At 52.1% G+C, this 17,210-nt stretch overlaps 4 protein-coding genes across 4 annotated transcripts; 3 read left to right on the top strand and 1 right to left on the bottom strand.

Annotated features, from left to right (window-relative positions):
• Nucleotides 1-202: 202 nt before the first annotated feature.
• Nucleotides 203-1,894, bottom strand: BDW47DRAFT_103766 (pyruvate dehydrogenase (acetyl-transferring) subunit E1 alpha). Its single transcript, XM_024812155.1, has 4 exons — nt 1,706-1,894; nt 1,483-1,616; nt 958-1,412; nt 203-908 (listed from the first exon to the last, which is right to left on the bottom strand). The coding sequence occupies exons 1-4, from the start codon at nt 1,826-1,828 to the stop codon at nt 403-405; spliced, it is 1,218 nt and encodes a 405-aa protein (XP_024673164.1). The 5' UTR covers nt 1,829-1,894; the 3' UTR covers nt 203-402.
• Nucleotides 1,895-4,706: 2,812 nt separating this feature from the next.
• BDW47DRAFT_103763 (uncharacterized protein) lies at nt 4,707-5,373 on the top strand. Its single transcript, XM_024812154.1, has 2 exons — nt 4,707-5,028; nt 5,079-5,373. Exon 1 carries the CDS (start codon nt 4,718-4,720, stop codon nt 4,892-4,894), a length of 177 nt encoding a protein of 58 aa, XP_024673163.1. The 5' UTR covers nt 4,707-4,717; the 3' UTR covers nt 4,895-5,028; nt 5,079-5,373.
• A 2,663-nt stretch (nt 5,374-8,036) lies between these two features.
• BDW47DRAFT_124777 (vWFA and PH domain-containing RING finger protein) lies at nt 8,037-11,281 on the top strand (the record flags this gene model as incomplete). Its single annotated transcript, XM_024816303.1, has 4 exons — nt 8,037-8,292; nt 8,368-9,058; nt 9,119-9,342; nt 9,408-11,281. The coding sequence occupies 4 exons, from the start codon at nt 8,037-8,039 to the stop codon at nt 11,279-11,281; spliced, it is 3,045 nt and encodes a 1,014-aa protein (XP_024673162.1).
• Nucleotides 11,282-14,816: 3,535 nt separating this feature from the next.
• BDW47DRAFT_103754 (uncharacterized protein) lies at nt 14,817-16,051 on the top strand. Its single transcript, XM_024812153.1, has one exon. It carries the CDS (start codon nt 15,096-15,098, stop codon nt 15,741-15,743), a length of 648 nt encoding a protein of 215 aa, XP_024673161.1. The 5' UTR covers nt 14,817-15,095; the 3' UTR covers nt 15,744-16,051.
• Nucleotides 16,052-17,210: the final 1,159 nt, after the last annotated feature.

Genomic DNA, 17,210 nt, shown 5'->3' with positions numbered 1-17,210 from the left:
TGCTTGGTTCGTTATCTTGACTACCTAGGTATTTGTCTACTTCTACTTACTTATCTTGGTGGTTTTTGCTTCATGTTGTCTTTTATTCGAGTCTGTGGGTCTGTTAGATAGATCTAGACCTAGGCCCAAATACAGATTTCAAGGTAGAGATAGTCTTATCAAGGATCGTAATGATGATAATATGATAGAAGAAGAAAAAAAATCAATGCAATATAATAAATTCACGGCTAAATTACATAGTAAACATATCGTAGAGAGCAAGGTAGGTAAGGTAGGTAGGTAAATGCACAGGAACCGGCCAATCTGATTATATCTCCTTTATATCATGTGCTCCCGTTTGACCCCTTTCGATCCTCCCATTCTATTATTTTGGCTTTTCGTTTTTGTTGGTTTCCCCCAAATCTAATAGTAGAAGGTCTCGTCGACGGTACGACCCCGCATCCAGCGGGGCTCGCTGCCGCGGACGTAGATGTCCTCGTAGAGAATGCGAGGGGTGGCATCCGGGACGGCCATGGCCTCGGCGATGGCGACCTCCTCGTCGACGAAGGCGCGGGCGTCCTTGTCCAGGCCCTTGAGCTCGTCCTCGGACAGGACGTTCCAGTCGAGGATCTTCTGCTTGAGGCCCGCGATGGGGTCGTTGGTGCTGCGCATGCGCTGGATCTCCTCGCGGCTGCGGTAGGTCGTGCCCGGGTCGGACATGGAGTGGCCGCCGTAGCGGTAGGTGACGTACTCGAAGACGAGGGGACCGTTGCCCGCCACGGCCCACTCCTTGCCGTACTTGACGGCGGCCTTGGTGGCCAGGACGTCCATGGCGTTGACCTTGATACCGGGGATGTATTGGCCACGCTTGTAGTACTCGGTCAAGGCGGAGGAACGAGCGGCGGAGGTACCCATACCGTACTTGTTGTCTGTATGGTATTAGTTTCGATCAGTAGAGAATATAAGAGGAAAACATACTCTCACAACCGAACAGGGCCGGCAGCTTCCACAGCTTAGCCATGTTGAAAGCCTCAAAGACCTGACCCTGGTTGGCGGCACCGTCACCGTACAGGATCACGGAAGCCGTCTTATCCTCGTTGTACTGCTGGGCGAAGGCCAGACCAGCGCCGACGGGCACCTGGGCACCGACGATACCGTTGCCACCGTAGAAGTTGGGGGCGAACATGTGCATGGAGCCACCCTTGCCGTAGGCGATACCCTCACGGCGACCGAGCAGCTCTCCGATGATGGAGCGGACAGTACCACCGCGCATGAGGGCGAAACCGTGGCATCGGTAGGCGGTGATGACCTTGTCGTCGCGGGTGAGGGCGTGCTCGATACCGGCGGCGACGGCTTCCTGGCCGTTCGACAGATGGCAGAAACCTCTGATCTTCTTCTCCTTGTATAGACGGTCGGAGGCCATCTCCATACGGCTGGTTCACACCATTAGCATGGACGATCTGGAAGCGGCTAGTGTGTTGTTGCAAGACGAGGATAGCATACCGGATCGTGACCATGTCGTAGTACATCTGCTTCAGCTCCTTCTTGGTGACCTCCATGGTGTACGGAGGCGGGTCGATCTCATAGGTCTCGAAGCTCTCATCGGAGAGTTGAACGGTGAAGGGCTTGTCTTCCTCCTATACACGCGACACGGCGCGTCAGTCTTTTGTCCAATTCTTCATCATGATGGGGGAGGGGCGAAGAGAAGGGCCTAAGGCCAACAAACCTGGGGGATATTCTCAGCATGCGACGAGGCCGCGTCGGTGGTGACGGAGCGACGGGCAAGGGGAGCAAAGGCCTGACGGCGCAGAGGCGCGGCCTGACGGGCCCAGGCAGCACGGAACAGCATGATGAAGATGTCTGTTCGGGAAAAGAATGGGGAATGGGAGGAAGGGGTGGGGGGGGGAGGGTGTAGGGAGATGGGAGAGATGAGAAGTCGCTGATAACCTCTGGGGAATTTTCCCATTCAACGAGTGAACGAATAATGTTGGGATTTTCCGGCTGGCTGGCCGGGCTGAGGTAAGCAGTTGCTTTCCTGTTTGGGGTCAGCCGGTGTAGATGATGCAAACCAGCCAAACAGGCTGTTTGTTGGATTTGTTTGTTTGTTTGTTTTGTTTCCCTTTATCTCTATCTATCTCTATCTATCTCTATCTCTATCTTCATCTTCATCTTTATCTCTGGATAACACTCGATCTACTCCAGACGATACTCGGAGTACGGAGTATGGAGTAAATTCTAGGTATCATCCTTCACCTCACCACAAGAGTCAAGACACCCTTTTAAATACCCAACCAACCCTAACCGGCAACCAACCTCCCGCAAATTCATCCATCCTCCCAATCTAGTACCCTATCAACCCCAAACACAGTGGGTCCTGAACCCACCAACGGTCTCAACCTCCAAATCCATCTCAGCCTTCTCAAATATATGTCACGGCCCCTCTCAGGGTCCAAAATTTAATCAAATTAGATCAGATCGATCGGACAACCGATGGTGGATTCAATTCGGCTATTAACGAGCCCGCCGCCCTACGGATCAACTAACTCATCAGGAAGGATCAGGCCATCAAGCCGAACCGACCCGCTTGGTTTTGGGTTGATGGAGTATGGGGCTTTTTTTGTGACAGCCCGTTATCTTGGTACGTGGGATCTGGACCGTAGGTGTTGTATAGTATAGACGGTGCGTGTTTGTGGTGTTGGACTTGTTTCGTTGATGGTAGGAGCGGCTGTCTGTTGCTGGTTCTAGATAGATAGCTAGGTATCCGGTCGGAGTAAATTATTAAATACCTCTGTATTTATGTGTAGCTCTTATGCTGGTTTGACCCAGCAGATCCAGTTTGAGAGTCATTGTTGTAGTATGGTGGATAGAAGTAGTTAGCAGGAGTTGTAGTCGATATCTATCAGACAGTGATTGTGCAAAATAACAGAGTGTATAGTTTGAATATGAACAATAGGGAGTAGTGTCTGAAGAAGAAATGCTATCATTTCGAACAGTAGTAGACCTACGAGTATGCTGTATATAAATATGCCACAGCTTTAGAAACACGCCCACCAAAACGTCATTCAGATGCCTACATCAGTGTAACCTCACAGAAAACTGCAGCCGTACGCAGCATCCTTCGCGAAAGACTGATTAGATAGACTCAAGGATTCAGGTCAAAACCCATACAACCTACTGGAGCTGGCCCCCACCATGCTTATATGAACCATCAATAATCAACTTCTGTGGACATCGGTCATATCAAGCCGACCAAACACCGATTCTTCGGCATTTGGTGCAGTGGTCATCACCCTCTACATTGAGCCCCATAATTTGGAATGACGACTTGACAAATCCCAGATATCGCCTCCGCCACACCAATACATGAAGCCACAACCCCAGCATTTGTCACCCGGAAAAGTCCCCATTTACCCAGTCAGATCCGATCAACCTGCAAGGGGCGAGCCATTTCATAAGAACCCGACGAACTTACGCATCCTCATACTCAATGTCCGGGCAAGGCCGTTCCTGACTTGATAGGAGGAAAGGGGAAGGGCCACGTTGGCCGCAAGAGCAAAAGCCGATGGTGGCGAGAGTGCGATTGATGCAATGTGACGTCTCACGCAAGCCACATTATGGGCCTTAGATCGTCACGAGCCACACGCCGACGGACGAGATTAGATGGCTTTTCCGGAATCCTTCCCATCGGAGAGCGGGTGGGGGAAGAAGACTGTCGGATTAATCTATCTATCGTCCGTCCCCTGGATGGCTGATGATGCGGGAGGGACATGTGCAGATAGGATGCCGGTGAAGAGCACGCCCGAGGGCGTCGGGTTTGAGGCTAGGTTGCATTGCATGGATGCTCGATATGGAGTACGGGGCGTCGATATTAAGGTTACTCCTGACTCGCACAGAGCCGTGTCACGTCACATTGCGGATCTGTGTATTGCATTTGGCAGCCTGGGGGAGGACACATACGAACGCGATCCGACTGAAGCGGGTAGGGTTTGTTAGTATGACGGATCAGAACGCAGGAGAGCGCGCCTTTCTGACAAGTCGGATGAGAGGTCTCGGGTTGAGGAGCAGGGCCAAGTCCATCGGACAGAGTCTGTTCGGCCAGGCCACCATCAGATGCCAAATCAGCCGGCAAATGGCCACTGATTCAGGCGTCAGAATCATTCAGGTGACACACGGACCTCGACGCGGACCTTGCCCCCCGGCATCCATCCGTCGGGGACCAGGGTGTTTAGCTTGACTACGACCGTGGTGAGAGGTTAAGCGAAGGGTTTCAGGGTTGTTTCACCGTCCCTGGTAAGAAAGTAAGTAAACTGGAGAGGAGAGAGACCATCAGCCTTGGCCGGAGTCCGTAAAAAGCCAAGGCGTCCGACGGCACGCCCGTCGCAATCTTAGTTGACGCAGCTAGCCCACCACCCAAGTTTTATTATTGAGCCGGGATCGGTGGACCAGAGGGTTTAGTGCCGTCTGTGGGGCGCTGGAATGGGATAGCCGTTGGGAAAGTTTGGATGCGCGCCGTCGGGAGGGGAGGGAAGAGGGGGGGGGTGGTTAAAAGAGGACATGCACGACAATCATGGCTCGTTAGTTCGGACGGGAGAACCAGTTAAGAGTGAGAGTGTAGTGGAGGGGGTACGATATGTTCCGAGGACTTTTGTTCTAGACCTTGCCATGGACGAGGGAGTGGAGGATTCTAATGTATCCTAAGTGGGAAAGGGAGGCAGACTATCGACAGACGGGGTTCTGCATGGCATTTTCCCACGGGCTTGCGTTCGAACACTTGGTCAGACTGAAGGTCCCGAGACCAAGTGTTCGGGAGTTAGTTGAAACTGGAACCCCTCCGTGGATTGAGGCGAGGTTAGTCGGTACTAAACCGTGGAACAAGTCAGGGTACATTCATCTTTCCCACCACGACGGGGTCTGAAACCTGGAGAATCAGGCACCATGCGACGAATCATCGCCACCAACCATTAAAATGTGTTCCATGGGTGATTGGATTAGAGCGTTAGGTTGAGCAACGCCTCGGAATCCTTCCTGCTGGTGCTTTTAAAACTTGACGTGGGTGTTGCTGATCAGTGTGGGAGTTTTTTTTTCTCATAATTCTCCAGATGGAATTTCATCCCTGCAAAGAGCCCGAGTCATCCTGTTATTCCCCGGTTGAATTGATTTCTGACCTTTAGTCTGGGGAGATTTTGATTTTGGATCGATGGATGTGGTTGCATGATACTTCCCGGTATGATATGGTATTAAATACCATCTCCGGTCTTCCGCTACTTCTTTCCATTGATGAGACAGAGCAGAGTACAAACAATGATATGGTAATGAATGGTAATCTAGATACTAGGGTAAAAAGGCCCCGCTTCCCGTCTTCCTCCCATGAAACTGACGGCCGATCCTTACTTCCACTGCCAGATTTCAGGAGTCCCTTCTAACAGACAAGAGTCATATTCATCCTATGATCCTACTATAGGACAGTCAAGCAGGGAAACGCTCGGGGATCGACACGCTCTTAACCGAGCTCATGTCAATCGTTACTGGATTGTGGCATGTCCACTTGCCATCCTTACCGTACCACAGTTTTCTGTCAACCAAGTATGGACTGGAGTTATCGATTCTATAATTATCAGGAAGGAGTTCCGGCATGGGTTTATCAGAGAGTCGATCGAGTGGGTTCATTTCACGCACAGGATTCTATTTTGAGAAGTACGGAGCCGTGGAGATGGACGTTGGCCCGTCGACCAGGATATGATGCCGAGGTGAGGAGACCCTCTGATGTAGGGTCTCAGCTCTTGCGTGCAGACGATGGAGCGATCATTGGGAGGTGCATATGCGACGGGTGGCTGACACTGGTTGCGCTGAGGATGCTGTTGTCCGACCAGACACTTATGCAGGGTCAGTAAATAATATAATTATTCTAGTCGTTTAATAATAATCAAATGATTTTGATGATTCAATTCTGTATTTTTATCTATCTTTTGATTTGTTTATTGTTATTGCTGTTCTTCTTTCGATTATTGAGTAATTTCGATAGGTACACTGGATAGGTAGAACTGTCAGTCAATCAAGGCATGTAAGGAGAACCAAGATCGGATCATTGGACATCATCTTTGCTGAATTATTGACACTAGTTGATGGGATCATGATAGGTCATGGTTTGTTGCTTGGGGAGATACTGACAATTTATGTTCGGAGTCCAAGATGCTTGGATGACAATCATATTATCCGATTGAGGATGATCTTATTCATGCATCTATTGTTCCGTTATTGTCAGTCATTGTCTGATCCGTCACCTGATCCCTTCTGCCCTATCTCATCTTCTTTGTTTCTATCTTCATTCTTTGTCTTCTTCTTCAACCTTGTCGTGAATAATCAATCCTGAATCAGTCATGAATATTGACTGAATATTCAACCATACCTCCTATCTCTTGCCTCCTGACGGTCCCTGGATCGGACCCACGCGGGTACCTTGTCGCCTCCTCTTGTTGGTTCAGTGGCCACGATGAAGCCACCCCTCCCCACCACCCTGTTGGAACTATTTTAGCATTAAAATGTTAGTCGAGCATCCGCTTGACTGACTAGTACCTGAATGATGAAATCCTCTCTATCCAATGCCATCTCCTGAACAAATCCCCGGCTGTGGCGCCGTCGTAAAATTATTTCCACCACGATACTCTTCCTCTTTTTTTTTTCTATATTCTTTTTCTTTTTTATTATCATTATTATCTTAGTGTTTATTCCTTTTTGTATTTTTTTATTTTTTATCTTCTATTCTATCTGTACTCTTTTTTTGCTCCCCCTGTATCCTTTTCTTCCCTTCCCAACTCCCACTAAATCTTCATCCTGGTCCAATCTGATCATCAATATCCCCCCCTAACTCCCTAGTTAATCCTCTTGCTTCATCCTCGGGACATTTTCCCTGTCATCTCCCCCACTCCAATCTCTCCACTAGTCCTCCCTGAAAATAGGTATCATCTCTCGACTGCCCATCCTTTTATCTCTTCTCTCTCTTCTCTCTTTCTTGCGTTTTGCTTTCTCCGTCCCTCGCTTTCCACCGTCAAATCCCCTCTCAAGCTCATGTGGAAGCATCGTCCGTCTTCCAGATCGGATTCCAAGTCTGGAAGCACTAATCCACCGGGTTCAACCTCCTCGACGCCCGGGTTACGATCCGAGCGTGGCTTCTTTAGTCGTGCTAAGAAGAAGTCTCCGCTTCGTAAGTACCATATGGCATAGTGTCTCATGCTAGTCCTCCTTACTTGTCTTGTCCTGCTTCATTCTGATCCTCATTTTGATTTTTCTGATCTTCATTTGATTTATTCATTTTATTCGATGAACTCATTTTATTCCTGAATTGATTAAATTTGTGGTGTTATTTTTTTTGTTGTGGTGGTGATTTTCTTTGATGTGGATTTTCCCTCCCTAATCCGTTCTCCCCCCGATTCATCATGATCCTCCCCACCGTGTAATCCCATTTCTCCCGATCTTCATTGTTCGACTGTCCACGTTCCGATCCTCTGGTTCCATCTGCGCCTCCTGATCACAAGCCTCCTTTCCTGTTCTTTCTTCTTCTCTTCTCTCCCTCCGTCAACACCGTTCGCGCCTCTCTCTCTCCCCCTCTCCGTTCGTTCCCCCTTCCCTGTCCCGTCTATCCACATCCCCCTCCTCCTGACCCCCCGTCTATCCAATCCACCATATACACAACGGGAAGATTGTCAAGGATATCTCTGCACCTCGCATGCAATACTACACTCCTGCCGCGTCCAATTGTTCCTTCACTCGTTCCATTGTTTCCCCTCCTCCGTCACTAACCAAGTTGCTCCCTTCCGCGCTCGACAGATTTACCGCCCACTGAATCTCCCGTTCGCTCACCTTTGCGATCCCTTCGTTCTCTCGCTCGTTCAGACCGTCCGGAGAGCACGCTCTCTGTCGTCACTGACGCGCCGCTGTCTCGTGCGCCATCCACGGTCACCAGCACTTCGGTGTACCCGGATTATTCGGAGTTTGGCTGGCGGTCCTCGAAGCACACCCCAACCTCTCGAGCGTCATTTAACTCGCGATCAGGCAGATCGATGGCCGGCTTGATGGACGTCGACCGGACCCGTTCTCGGAGGGAGAGGACATTCGTCGGGAGCGAATGCGCCGTGTGTGAAGAACCCTTGGAGCATACCCTGCGCGGGGAGCGTGTCCTGCAATTTTCCTGCGCTCATGTCTCCCACGAGGCTTGCTTTTATGAGTATATCCGAGAGTGTGAGGGCCAGTATTGCCCAACGTGTGATGCCCCGTTGGGGCTGGACACGAGTCGTGGGGGGAACGTGTTGGATCTCGGTAAGCGATAACGATAACGCCCACGTGCGATAACCACCCGGCTCTGATCTAATCTCCCGTCTTTTCCCCAAACAGAGAAACTCAGCAACATCGTCCGCTCCGTGACCAGCGATGCCGCCACCGCGCGCAGTGGTCTGACCACTCCCACGCCCTGGGACCAGCCCCAGGGTCGACTCGCCCCCCCGAGTGAGATGACCCGCCGGTCGTCTCACAACCGGGATAGTCGCGACATGTACAGCACCCGACGCGACAGCCGAGACACCAGCAGCCAGCGGGACCGCGTCGAACGGCTGACCATCGGCTCGCGCCCCCAACACGGCCGCAACGATAGTCTCGCCGGCTCGTCGGGCGACTACAATGACGCCCAGATCGCGAGCAACGGCCGCCGTCACGATTACGATTTGCAGGCCATGGAGTCGGACCTGAGCCCGCGGCCCGGCTCGACCAAGAACCCCATCCCAGCCCCGACCGTGACCATCCGCAGCGAATTCCCCACACTCAATCGGTCTCGTCAACAACAGTCTCTGACCTGCTTGATCACCGTCGAAGTTCCCGAGGGCTGGCGGGCGAGCGCCGATGACATTCGTCAGAGTACTATGGACCAGCCGTTGCCCCTGGACGAGCCGTACGCGGCCGTGCGTCGCCCTTCCGCCCAGGAGACTCGTCACCTGCCGCCCCTGTCGTTCGAGCCGCAGGAGAATTTAGACGAGGTCGCCGAGAATCTCCGGTCCCGCGTCGACAACTGGCACGGTCTCGAATTCCAACGGTAAGTTTCCTATTTGGAGGGGAGGGGGGAAGACGATCTCGGCTGACTTGTATCCTGCAGATTCGGAAAGCTCCGTCTGCACGGTCACATGCGGGTGGGCAAGGATCGGGAATCGTGGCAGGAACTCGAGTGTTTCCTGTTCGCGGAGATGCTTATCTGTGTCAAGGAAAAGCGGATCAATGACCACCGTCACCCCGATGATCCGGCGAAACGGACCACGCGGACGACGCTGAAGGGCTCGATCCTCATCAAGCGACATCTGCGCGGCACCGAGGCCTCGCCTGGTAAGTTCGACACTTTCTCTCCAAATTCACTTCGTCCGATGGCCGAGGCTAACCAATCCGTACAGAGGAACCGGTGCTGGCCTTGCATCTGTCCGTGAATGAGCTTCCGTGCTTCTATCTCCGGTTCCAGAACCGAAATCAGCTGGACCTCTGGCGTCGGGCCCTGTCGGACTTGAACCCCCCCGACAATGCCTCCCGCCACACCGACTACGATTTCGATAACTCGGGCGCGGAGGAGGAAGACTACCGCGCCAGTCGGATCCGACGACAGGCGTCGTTGAATTCCTCCTATGGCGCGGCGCGGTCCAACAACACGGCGATCACTGACTACACGAACGTGGCCGGGGACAGCATCCCGGCCGGCCCTACCCACATCCCGCTCGACCTCGTCGTCGTGATCCCCGTGTCGTCGTCCATGCAGGGTCTCAAAATCACCCTGCTGCGGGACGCGCTCAAGTTCCTGGTGCAGCATCTGGGCCCCCGCGACCGCATGGGCCTCGTGACCTTCGGATCCAGCGGCGGCGGCGTCCCGCTCGTCGGCATGACCACTAAATCGTGGGCTGGGTGGAACAAGATCCTCAGCTCGATCCGCCCCGTGGGACAGAAGAGCCTGCGCGCCGACGTGGTGGAGGGGGCCAACGTGGCCATGGACTTGCTGATGCAGCGCAAATCCGCCAACCCCGTCTCGACCATCCTGCTGATCAGCGATTCGTCCACCTCCGACCCCGACAGCGTCGATTTCGTCGTGTCTCGGGCCGAAGCAGCCAAGGTGGGGATCCACTCGTTCGGCCTCGGACTGACGCACAAGCCCGATACCATGATCGAGCTGTCCACGCGCACCAAGGGATCATACTCGTACGTGAAGGACTGGATGATGCTGCGGGAGTGTGTCGCCGGCTGCCTGGGCGCCATGCAGACCACCTCCCACCAGAACGTCAAGCTGAAGCTGCGCCTGCCCGAGGGCTCGCCCGCCAAGTTCGTCAAGATCAGCGGCGCCCTCCACACCACGAAGCGCGCCACCGGACGGGACGCCGAGGCCGCCCTGGGCGACCTGCGGTTCGGCGACAAGCGCGATGTCCTGGTCCAGCTGGTCATCGCGCCCGACCACTCCACGCAGGAGAGCATGCCCCAGGATCCCTGGGAGAGCCTGGTCTCGGGCCTGGAGGCCCTGGGCGGCGGATCCGACGGGGATGAACAGCGCGTGCTGAGCGTCGAGGAAGTCCCGCTGATCCAGGCGGACCTCACCTACGGCGATCTGCTCCGGGACGGCCATCTGATGCACTCGCCCCGGCCCTCCCTGCTGGCCATCACCATGCTACCCCCGAACCCCCGGGCCAAGGGCGGCCGTCCCAGCACGCCGCCCATCCCGCCGCACCCGTCCATCGTTCAACGCCGCATGGAGCTGCTCACCTCGGACATGCTTACCCGCGCCCTCACGCTGGTCTCGCGCGGACAGCACGACCGCGCCCAGCACCTGCTGATCGAGACGCGTGGCATCCTCAAAGGCCTCGGCAAGGGCAGTCTGCCCCCTCTGCCCCCGGGCGCCGTGAGACCGCCCCACGGAAGCGACTCCGGCAGCCGGGTCGGCACGCCCACGTCGACGTCCCCGAAGTCGTCCACCTTCGCCGACAGCCACTCATCGGGCACCTCCGAGGCCGCGACCGTGACGGGGGTGGCCGCAGTCGACGGGCAGACGATGACAGCGCTCGACGGCGACTTGGAGTCCGCGCTGGAGTGGATCAACCACCCCGCCGTGTTCGGACGCGACTCGCGCAAGGCCGTACTCCAAGCAATCGGTGTGATCTCATCCCAACGCGCCTTCACCTACCGTTCCTCATCAGAAGCCCACTGGGCGCAACGCGTCGCAGGCGTCCGACGCCTCACCGAACGATCCCGGGACTGGCGCGAAACCGGCGACGACGCCCTGACCGAAGAATAAGCGCTCTAAAAGAAAAAAGTTTGATGTTGACATGACCCTGCTTATCCCCTCCTTCCACCTTCCCCCCCTTTCCTCTGTCTCTTCTACCTTCTCCTCCTTGGTCCATCCCATCTCTTTCATTCATCGTCGGACTTTTGATTTTGATTTACATATACACACATCTATACACCCTTGCTACCCTCTCCTTCGGTTCAACGGCTGGATTTTTCATTTTTTTCATTTTTTCTTGTTATGATACCACTTTGTTTTGACCATGACTGTGCAAGATGATACCACGGATTTTGGTTCTTCTATATTGCTTTAATTTGATACTAGTCGAATACATTTGATTTTTTATTATTATTCTTCTCTGATTTTGGTCCCTGATTTTTTTTATTTGGCTGTAGTTATTGTGGCTAGGCTGGATGGGAGGGCTGATCGTTGATTGTTGATTGATCCTGGTGTCATATACCTAGATGTATATCTATCAACAAAAATCTTTCCCACACTAATCGGGTTTTGACTCTTGCAGTCCTGCGACCATGCGCAGCCTTCTCATAGGCATCGCATTCATCGGGTTCATTACCATCGTTGACTGCATTTCATTGCGTCCTTCCACTTCTCCCTACCTGCCTACCTACCTGCTCATCTATCTGCTCATCTATCTGCTTACCGTGTATTGACCATCCGCTATGTATTTTGTATTGGTATCTACAGCTATCGGGATATATCTTAGGTTGTTTAGATAGGGTGTATCGTGTCTGTGGAGAGAAGGGAGGATGGACGGGGAAATTGTTTTGGATAGAGACAGGGGTGGATGAGTAGATAGGTAGGTAAGTGGGTGGCTAGCTAGGAAGTGAAGCCAAGAAGGATGGTGGTCTGTCTATCTTTAGACATGTGCAGGTGGTAGGAGACAAGGACGACTCGTGATAGACGAAGCGCCGACCCCCCGCTACCGTCCACACGAGACTAGATGAAGGGGCAAAAGAAGAGGAGACAGATCTTAATTTAGAAATCCAGGAGGGATTGATCATGATCGTGAGACACAACGATGAAAAGAAAGAGGGGAAGAAAGGAAGCAGGAGAGATCTATATCTGGACCGTATCTGTAGAAACAGGCGTATGTATGATACGGTCATTTACAAACGCCCAATTGCGATCACTCATTGGTCAGTAGGACGATATCAGACAGGGAAGAGCAAGTAGCTAGGTCAGTAGGTATATCCCCACGGACACAAGTGGCAACAAAAAAGGGAGGGAGCAAGTGGGGAAGTGACGACAGAAGCGCTGGTGATGATTCTAAAATTAGGTCTTGCGAAGCCAAAAGAACAGAAAGAGAGGGGAATATCCAAGAGGTGTGATGTGATTGGGATGGAGGCGAACGGTATCATAGTCTAGAGAAGGGGAGGAGAGTGAGATGGGCAAGGGAAAACCCAATCACGGACGGCAGCAACAGACACGATATACACGACTTGGGGTAGTCCCTGGGATCTAATGCATGTCAGGTATGGGAGTAGGATAAGAATAGAAGTCTGGTGGGAGGGACGGTTGATATCTGTGGTGTGTTTGGAGGAAAGATCACACAGGGAGGAGACCGGCTGCTTTAGGGTTCTGGGGGATACGGGGCGATTTCCAGTTAGTGACCTGCCGATGCAGGCACGGACTGCTTTAGTTTTGGGATTGGAGGCTCTGATTGGACGTGGATCAGCGTGACGCTTGGGGGTGTTTGGGTTCGCTGTTTCGGTTGCTTTTATGGTGGTTATCAGAGGATTTCACTGTTTCTGTATAGAACTGCCTCCCCATGATATGGGAGAAACGGTGATAGTTGTTGGGGATACAGTGGTCGATAGAATCAATATCATCGATAGCAAAGCACACAAAGTCGAGTCTACACCATCCGCACCCGCGATGGCCAAAAACCCCAGGTTGATATTATAAGGCGAACGCGGGCAAAGAAGAGATGAGGTTGCGGGATTCCAAAAATAGACGCTATAATTAGATCTGCAGCCGCCGGGCGGGAGCTAGTGCCGTCTATTCTTAGCATCTCCCCGCGTCTCTCTCTGCTTCCTCCAATCGCCGTCGTATATGGATGATCCTCCGACCGTGTCTGTGTTTGTCGGTCTGGCGGATCATGAAGTCATTGGATGATTGACTATGAAGATAAGTGACTTGCTAGATAGGGTTTGGGTTGGGATGCTGTTTATGGAGGTTCCGCAGTACTCGGCGCGTAGCTGCCATGTCTATTGAGTAGGGGAACTCCTCGAGAGAACGTTGCTATTGTCCATCGGAGGCGCCTTTCTGTTAGCGAGGGAAGACGGTGGCTTAGAACATAATTAACCAGGTAGTAACAGTTTTCCCGGGAGGCATTGCAGTCCGCGCAGCCGCCGTGAGCTTTTCTGGCAATTGTGGATATTTACCCCAGCAACAGGCGCGTAGGAGTGGGATGGCTCGAGTCGAGAATAAAGAGTTCTCCCAATTACTAGCCAATTGACAGCTCAGACCAACAGCATTCTGGTCATGATGTTAAATTGGGGGCGATCAGCGTTGGATGGTGTATGTGGGGCAGCGGATTGTCGATAGTACACTTTGTGGTACTCACTTGGTGTCGTCTTGTAGGATAGTGCTTCGTCTGCGACGCTGGACGTCATGTCTTTGAACAGCCGCTGCGACTCTCTACATGATGGGCGTTTACTCAGCCCATGTCTATCTATCTATCCATCCCCTCACGCGCCGACCCAGCACTCGACGCAGGAAGCATTATAGCTGAAACACGCTGGTCGACAAGCTCATACTGTACCGTCTGCTCATACTGTACTATCTGATTGGATGAGCGACCTAGACCCTGCCGACTGGGAACTTCTCCTACAAGCCAAGATGTTGTTTAGGTGCTTAGTGCTGCAGGAACATGTCGAGAGTCGAGCTCCGTGTTTTAAATTCAAGATTAAGGCGCCTCCGACTCTGGTTCAGTGTACCGCGCGCTTTGCTCCAACGAACCACGCATGACAAACGCAGCGGATTTGGGAGGATCATAGATAACGCGGGCCTGGAGAAGGGGACAAGGGCAATAAAATGAGGTTTGGCCCTGATGGCGCGCGTCAATGTTGAAGAATCGGCCATGTACGTAGGCGCCATTCTCTTGTTTGTTTGGGGATGGGAGGTTGGCTGAAGGGATATAAGAAGAGTGATTGATCGAGTGTCTGTCTCTCCATCATCATATCCAATCTTTCATCGTGCTTTCTGTTTCATTTTCGTTTTATTTTCGTTCTATTTCTTCTTGTTCTTTCCGTTTCGATAGACTCTGGGTTGTCAGCCGGACTGATCAACCTCACGAACCTTGTTTCTTTTTGATAGACATCAGGCTATTGAACGCCAACTCCAGGTAGACACCAACTCAGCTGTGCTGAGCCACTACCAAACGAGACTCAAACAGATCGATCTATTTCTGTCTGTCTTCATTGTCTGAATAGACTTGCATACAATGTGAGTGAAAGGAGAGAATTGTTGTTTTGGCTCTGTTTGTTGCTATTTTGGACCAGACGAACGAGACTAACCGGATCAAGACTAGTCCCGTAATCGAGAGTATTGAAACCGTCTGGTACGGCAATACTGTGTAATATTACGATATAGATCCGTTTGGATTTCGATTCACTCCAACATCCCATCATCATCTTAAGACTCTCTCTCTCTCTCTCCTCTCGGGATCGTCACAGCCCCCTCCAGCTTCTCTCGTGTCTCTCCCAGAACAACCTTGTTCTATTTTTGTCCTGTCTTCTCAGCTTGTCTTCTCCTGGTCCACCCTACATATACACTCATCTGTCCCGCACGCCCCTCCAGGATGGCTCCCACCAGACCAACCCTCCGTCCTTTGAAGACACCCAAAAACATGAACATGTCCTTCCCATCCGAGCTCCGTGAGCGTCCCTACTTGACATGTCTTGACCGGCCCTGCGAGGACATGAAGAAAGAAGACCTCGACACTGAAGTGTCTATTACCCCTCCACCAGCCTATACCGAGTTCCTCAACACCTTCAGTCCCATCTTCTCCAGCCCTTCGCACTCCCGGGCCAACTTCTCCAAGTACATGCACGACCGGCCTCGTGCCTCGCCTGTCTCGACTCCCTCGAGTGCCACATCCACCACCTTCAGCGGCCACCTGCCGAGGAGCGCCTCTTCTCTCCATCCTCCTCCTTCCGCAGCCTCCTACTCCCCTAGGAGCCCAGACCACGTCCGTCGCTTGCGTCTGCCTCCACCTTATCTCTACACCCCCGTGTCGGACTCTCCGCGCAGTGCGCACCCCCTCCGCTCTCTCCACTCCCCGTCTGACTGGCGCGTGAGGCCGTACGACTCCCCGGTCAGCGAGAACGGCCACACCCTCAGTGTCCGCCATGTGGTCACCACCACCATCACGTTGAAGCGTGCACCGCAGCTGGACCCTCCTCCGCAGGGAAAGCGCAGAAGAAATGTGGATCGTCGGAATGTATAGTCTTGCATCACTAGCTGGACTAGGTAGTCATGGCCATTTCTCATGTCTAATTGTTTTTGTCTTGCTCAGCATTGGAAGGATAAGCGTTTGGCTATAGGTTTATCTTTATTTTCTTATTTGTTTTCTGAGTTTTTGTCAATCTTTCTTTTGTTTGTCACTGTCTCATGTTTCGTCGTTGTTCATTGCATCGCTTGCGGCATGTATTTTTCTGAGCAGCAGGCTGGGGTGCGGAGTTGGTCTTTGCTATGTATAGTGGGATTTGATAAAGGCATCTCATTTAGAGCAACCATTGAATGACTTACGTATCCATCATTATCATTACTATTGAATGTCATTAAAATGAACTGTAGGACACATTCAACTGGAAAATCACCTAAAGGGAATAAACCATAGGTAATACGCAATAATACGACGGTATTACTCACCGTCTCGCGAGTCGCAACCCTAACCACTGCAGACCAGCGCTTCAACCCGCAAACAGAACCATAAACAAATCAAAAGCCAAAAAAAAAAAAAAAAAAAATTAGAAACTAATTGACAAGTAAATGAACAAAACCAACAAAGGATTCAGCCTCCCCGGCCACAACCACACGGGACAAACTTAGTAACAAGCTGCAGCCTGAAGGATTTCTATCCTTTCCCACGTGGGGACTCAGCCACCACCATCCGAACCAATCGTTTATGGAAAGCCAACACGAAGCCAATATTTGACTGGTTTGGGATGAGGCTGTTGTACTGTATGGACTCTGTTTCTTCCCGTTGCCTAGTTTGGTGTGCTTCTTTATGAGTCTTGACGCTGTCGTTGACCCTACTCGTTGAGGTGGTTCGTGAATTGCTTCAACAGATGTGGGCCTTGTGCGTGTATATTTGTAGAAATCAGATATCAGGATACTAAGAACAGTCTCAGATAGTAGATAGACGAAGTAGTCAAGATTATGTCCAACTGAATTGGATAAAGCTGCTGCTCAGCCGGTTATATCCATCGGTCTATTCATATATCCATATATTCATCCATCCCACCTATCCATCTGCCTGTCAACCGAGCTCTGTCTTCCAAAGCACCGCTGTAAGCGTAGCTCTAGACTATAACATCTATTATATTTGTGCTCACAGCCCCACCAAGCACCCCATCGTCTCCTGCGATACCATTCCTCCACTACCACCCAAGATCATCCCCCAAGATACCACCTACCTATCTAGGTAGCAAATTCACTGATAAAAATCCCCACAGCCCAATCCCACAGACAACAAAACCAACACAATAAACCCCGAAACGCAAATGATATCTCCCTCCAAACGCCTCAGCGCCTCGCCCGGACCACAGCCAGATCCTTCGTGTCCTGGCTCTTACTATTCCCTATGCCTATTTGCGCCATGGCGTCTGGTTCTTTGTCTTGTAGGGCTTAGTGCATGGGTGTGTTGTTGGGTCTGGGCTTGGAGTCCTTTGTTTTGCGCGGTTGGGCTGAT

Source organism: Aspergillus candidus (genome assembly GCF_002847045.1).
Source record: "Aspergillus candidus strain CBS 102.13 unplaced genomic scaffold BDW47scaffold_15, whole genome shotgun sequence".
Classification (NCBI taxonomy): domain Eukaryota; kingdom Fungi; phylum Ascomycota; class Eurotiomycetes; order Eurotiales; family Aspergillaceae; genus Aspergillus; species Aspergillus candidus.
This window is presented reverse-complemented; position numbering and strand designations above follow the sequence as displayed.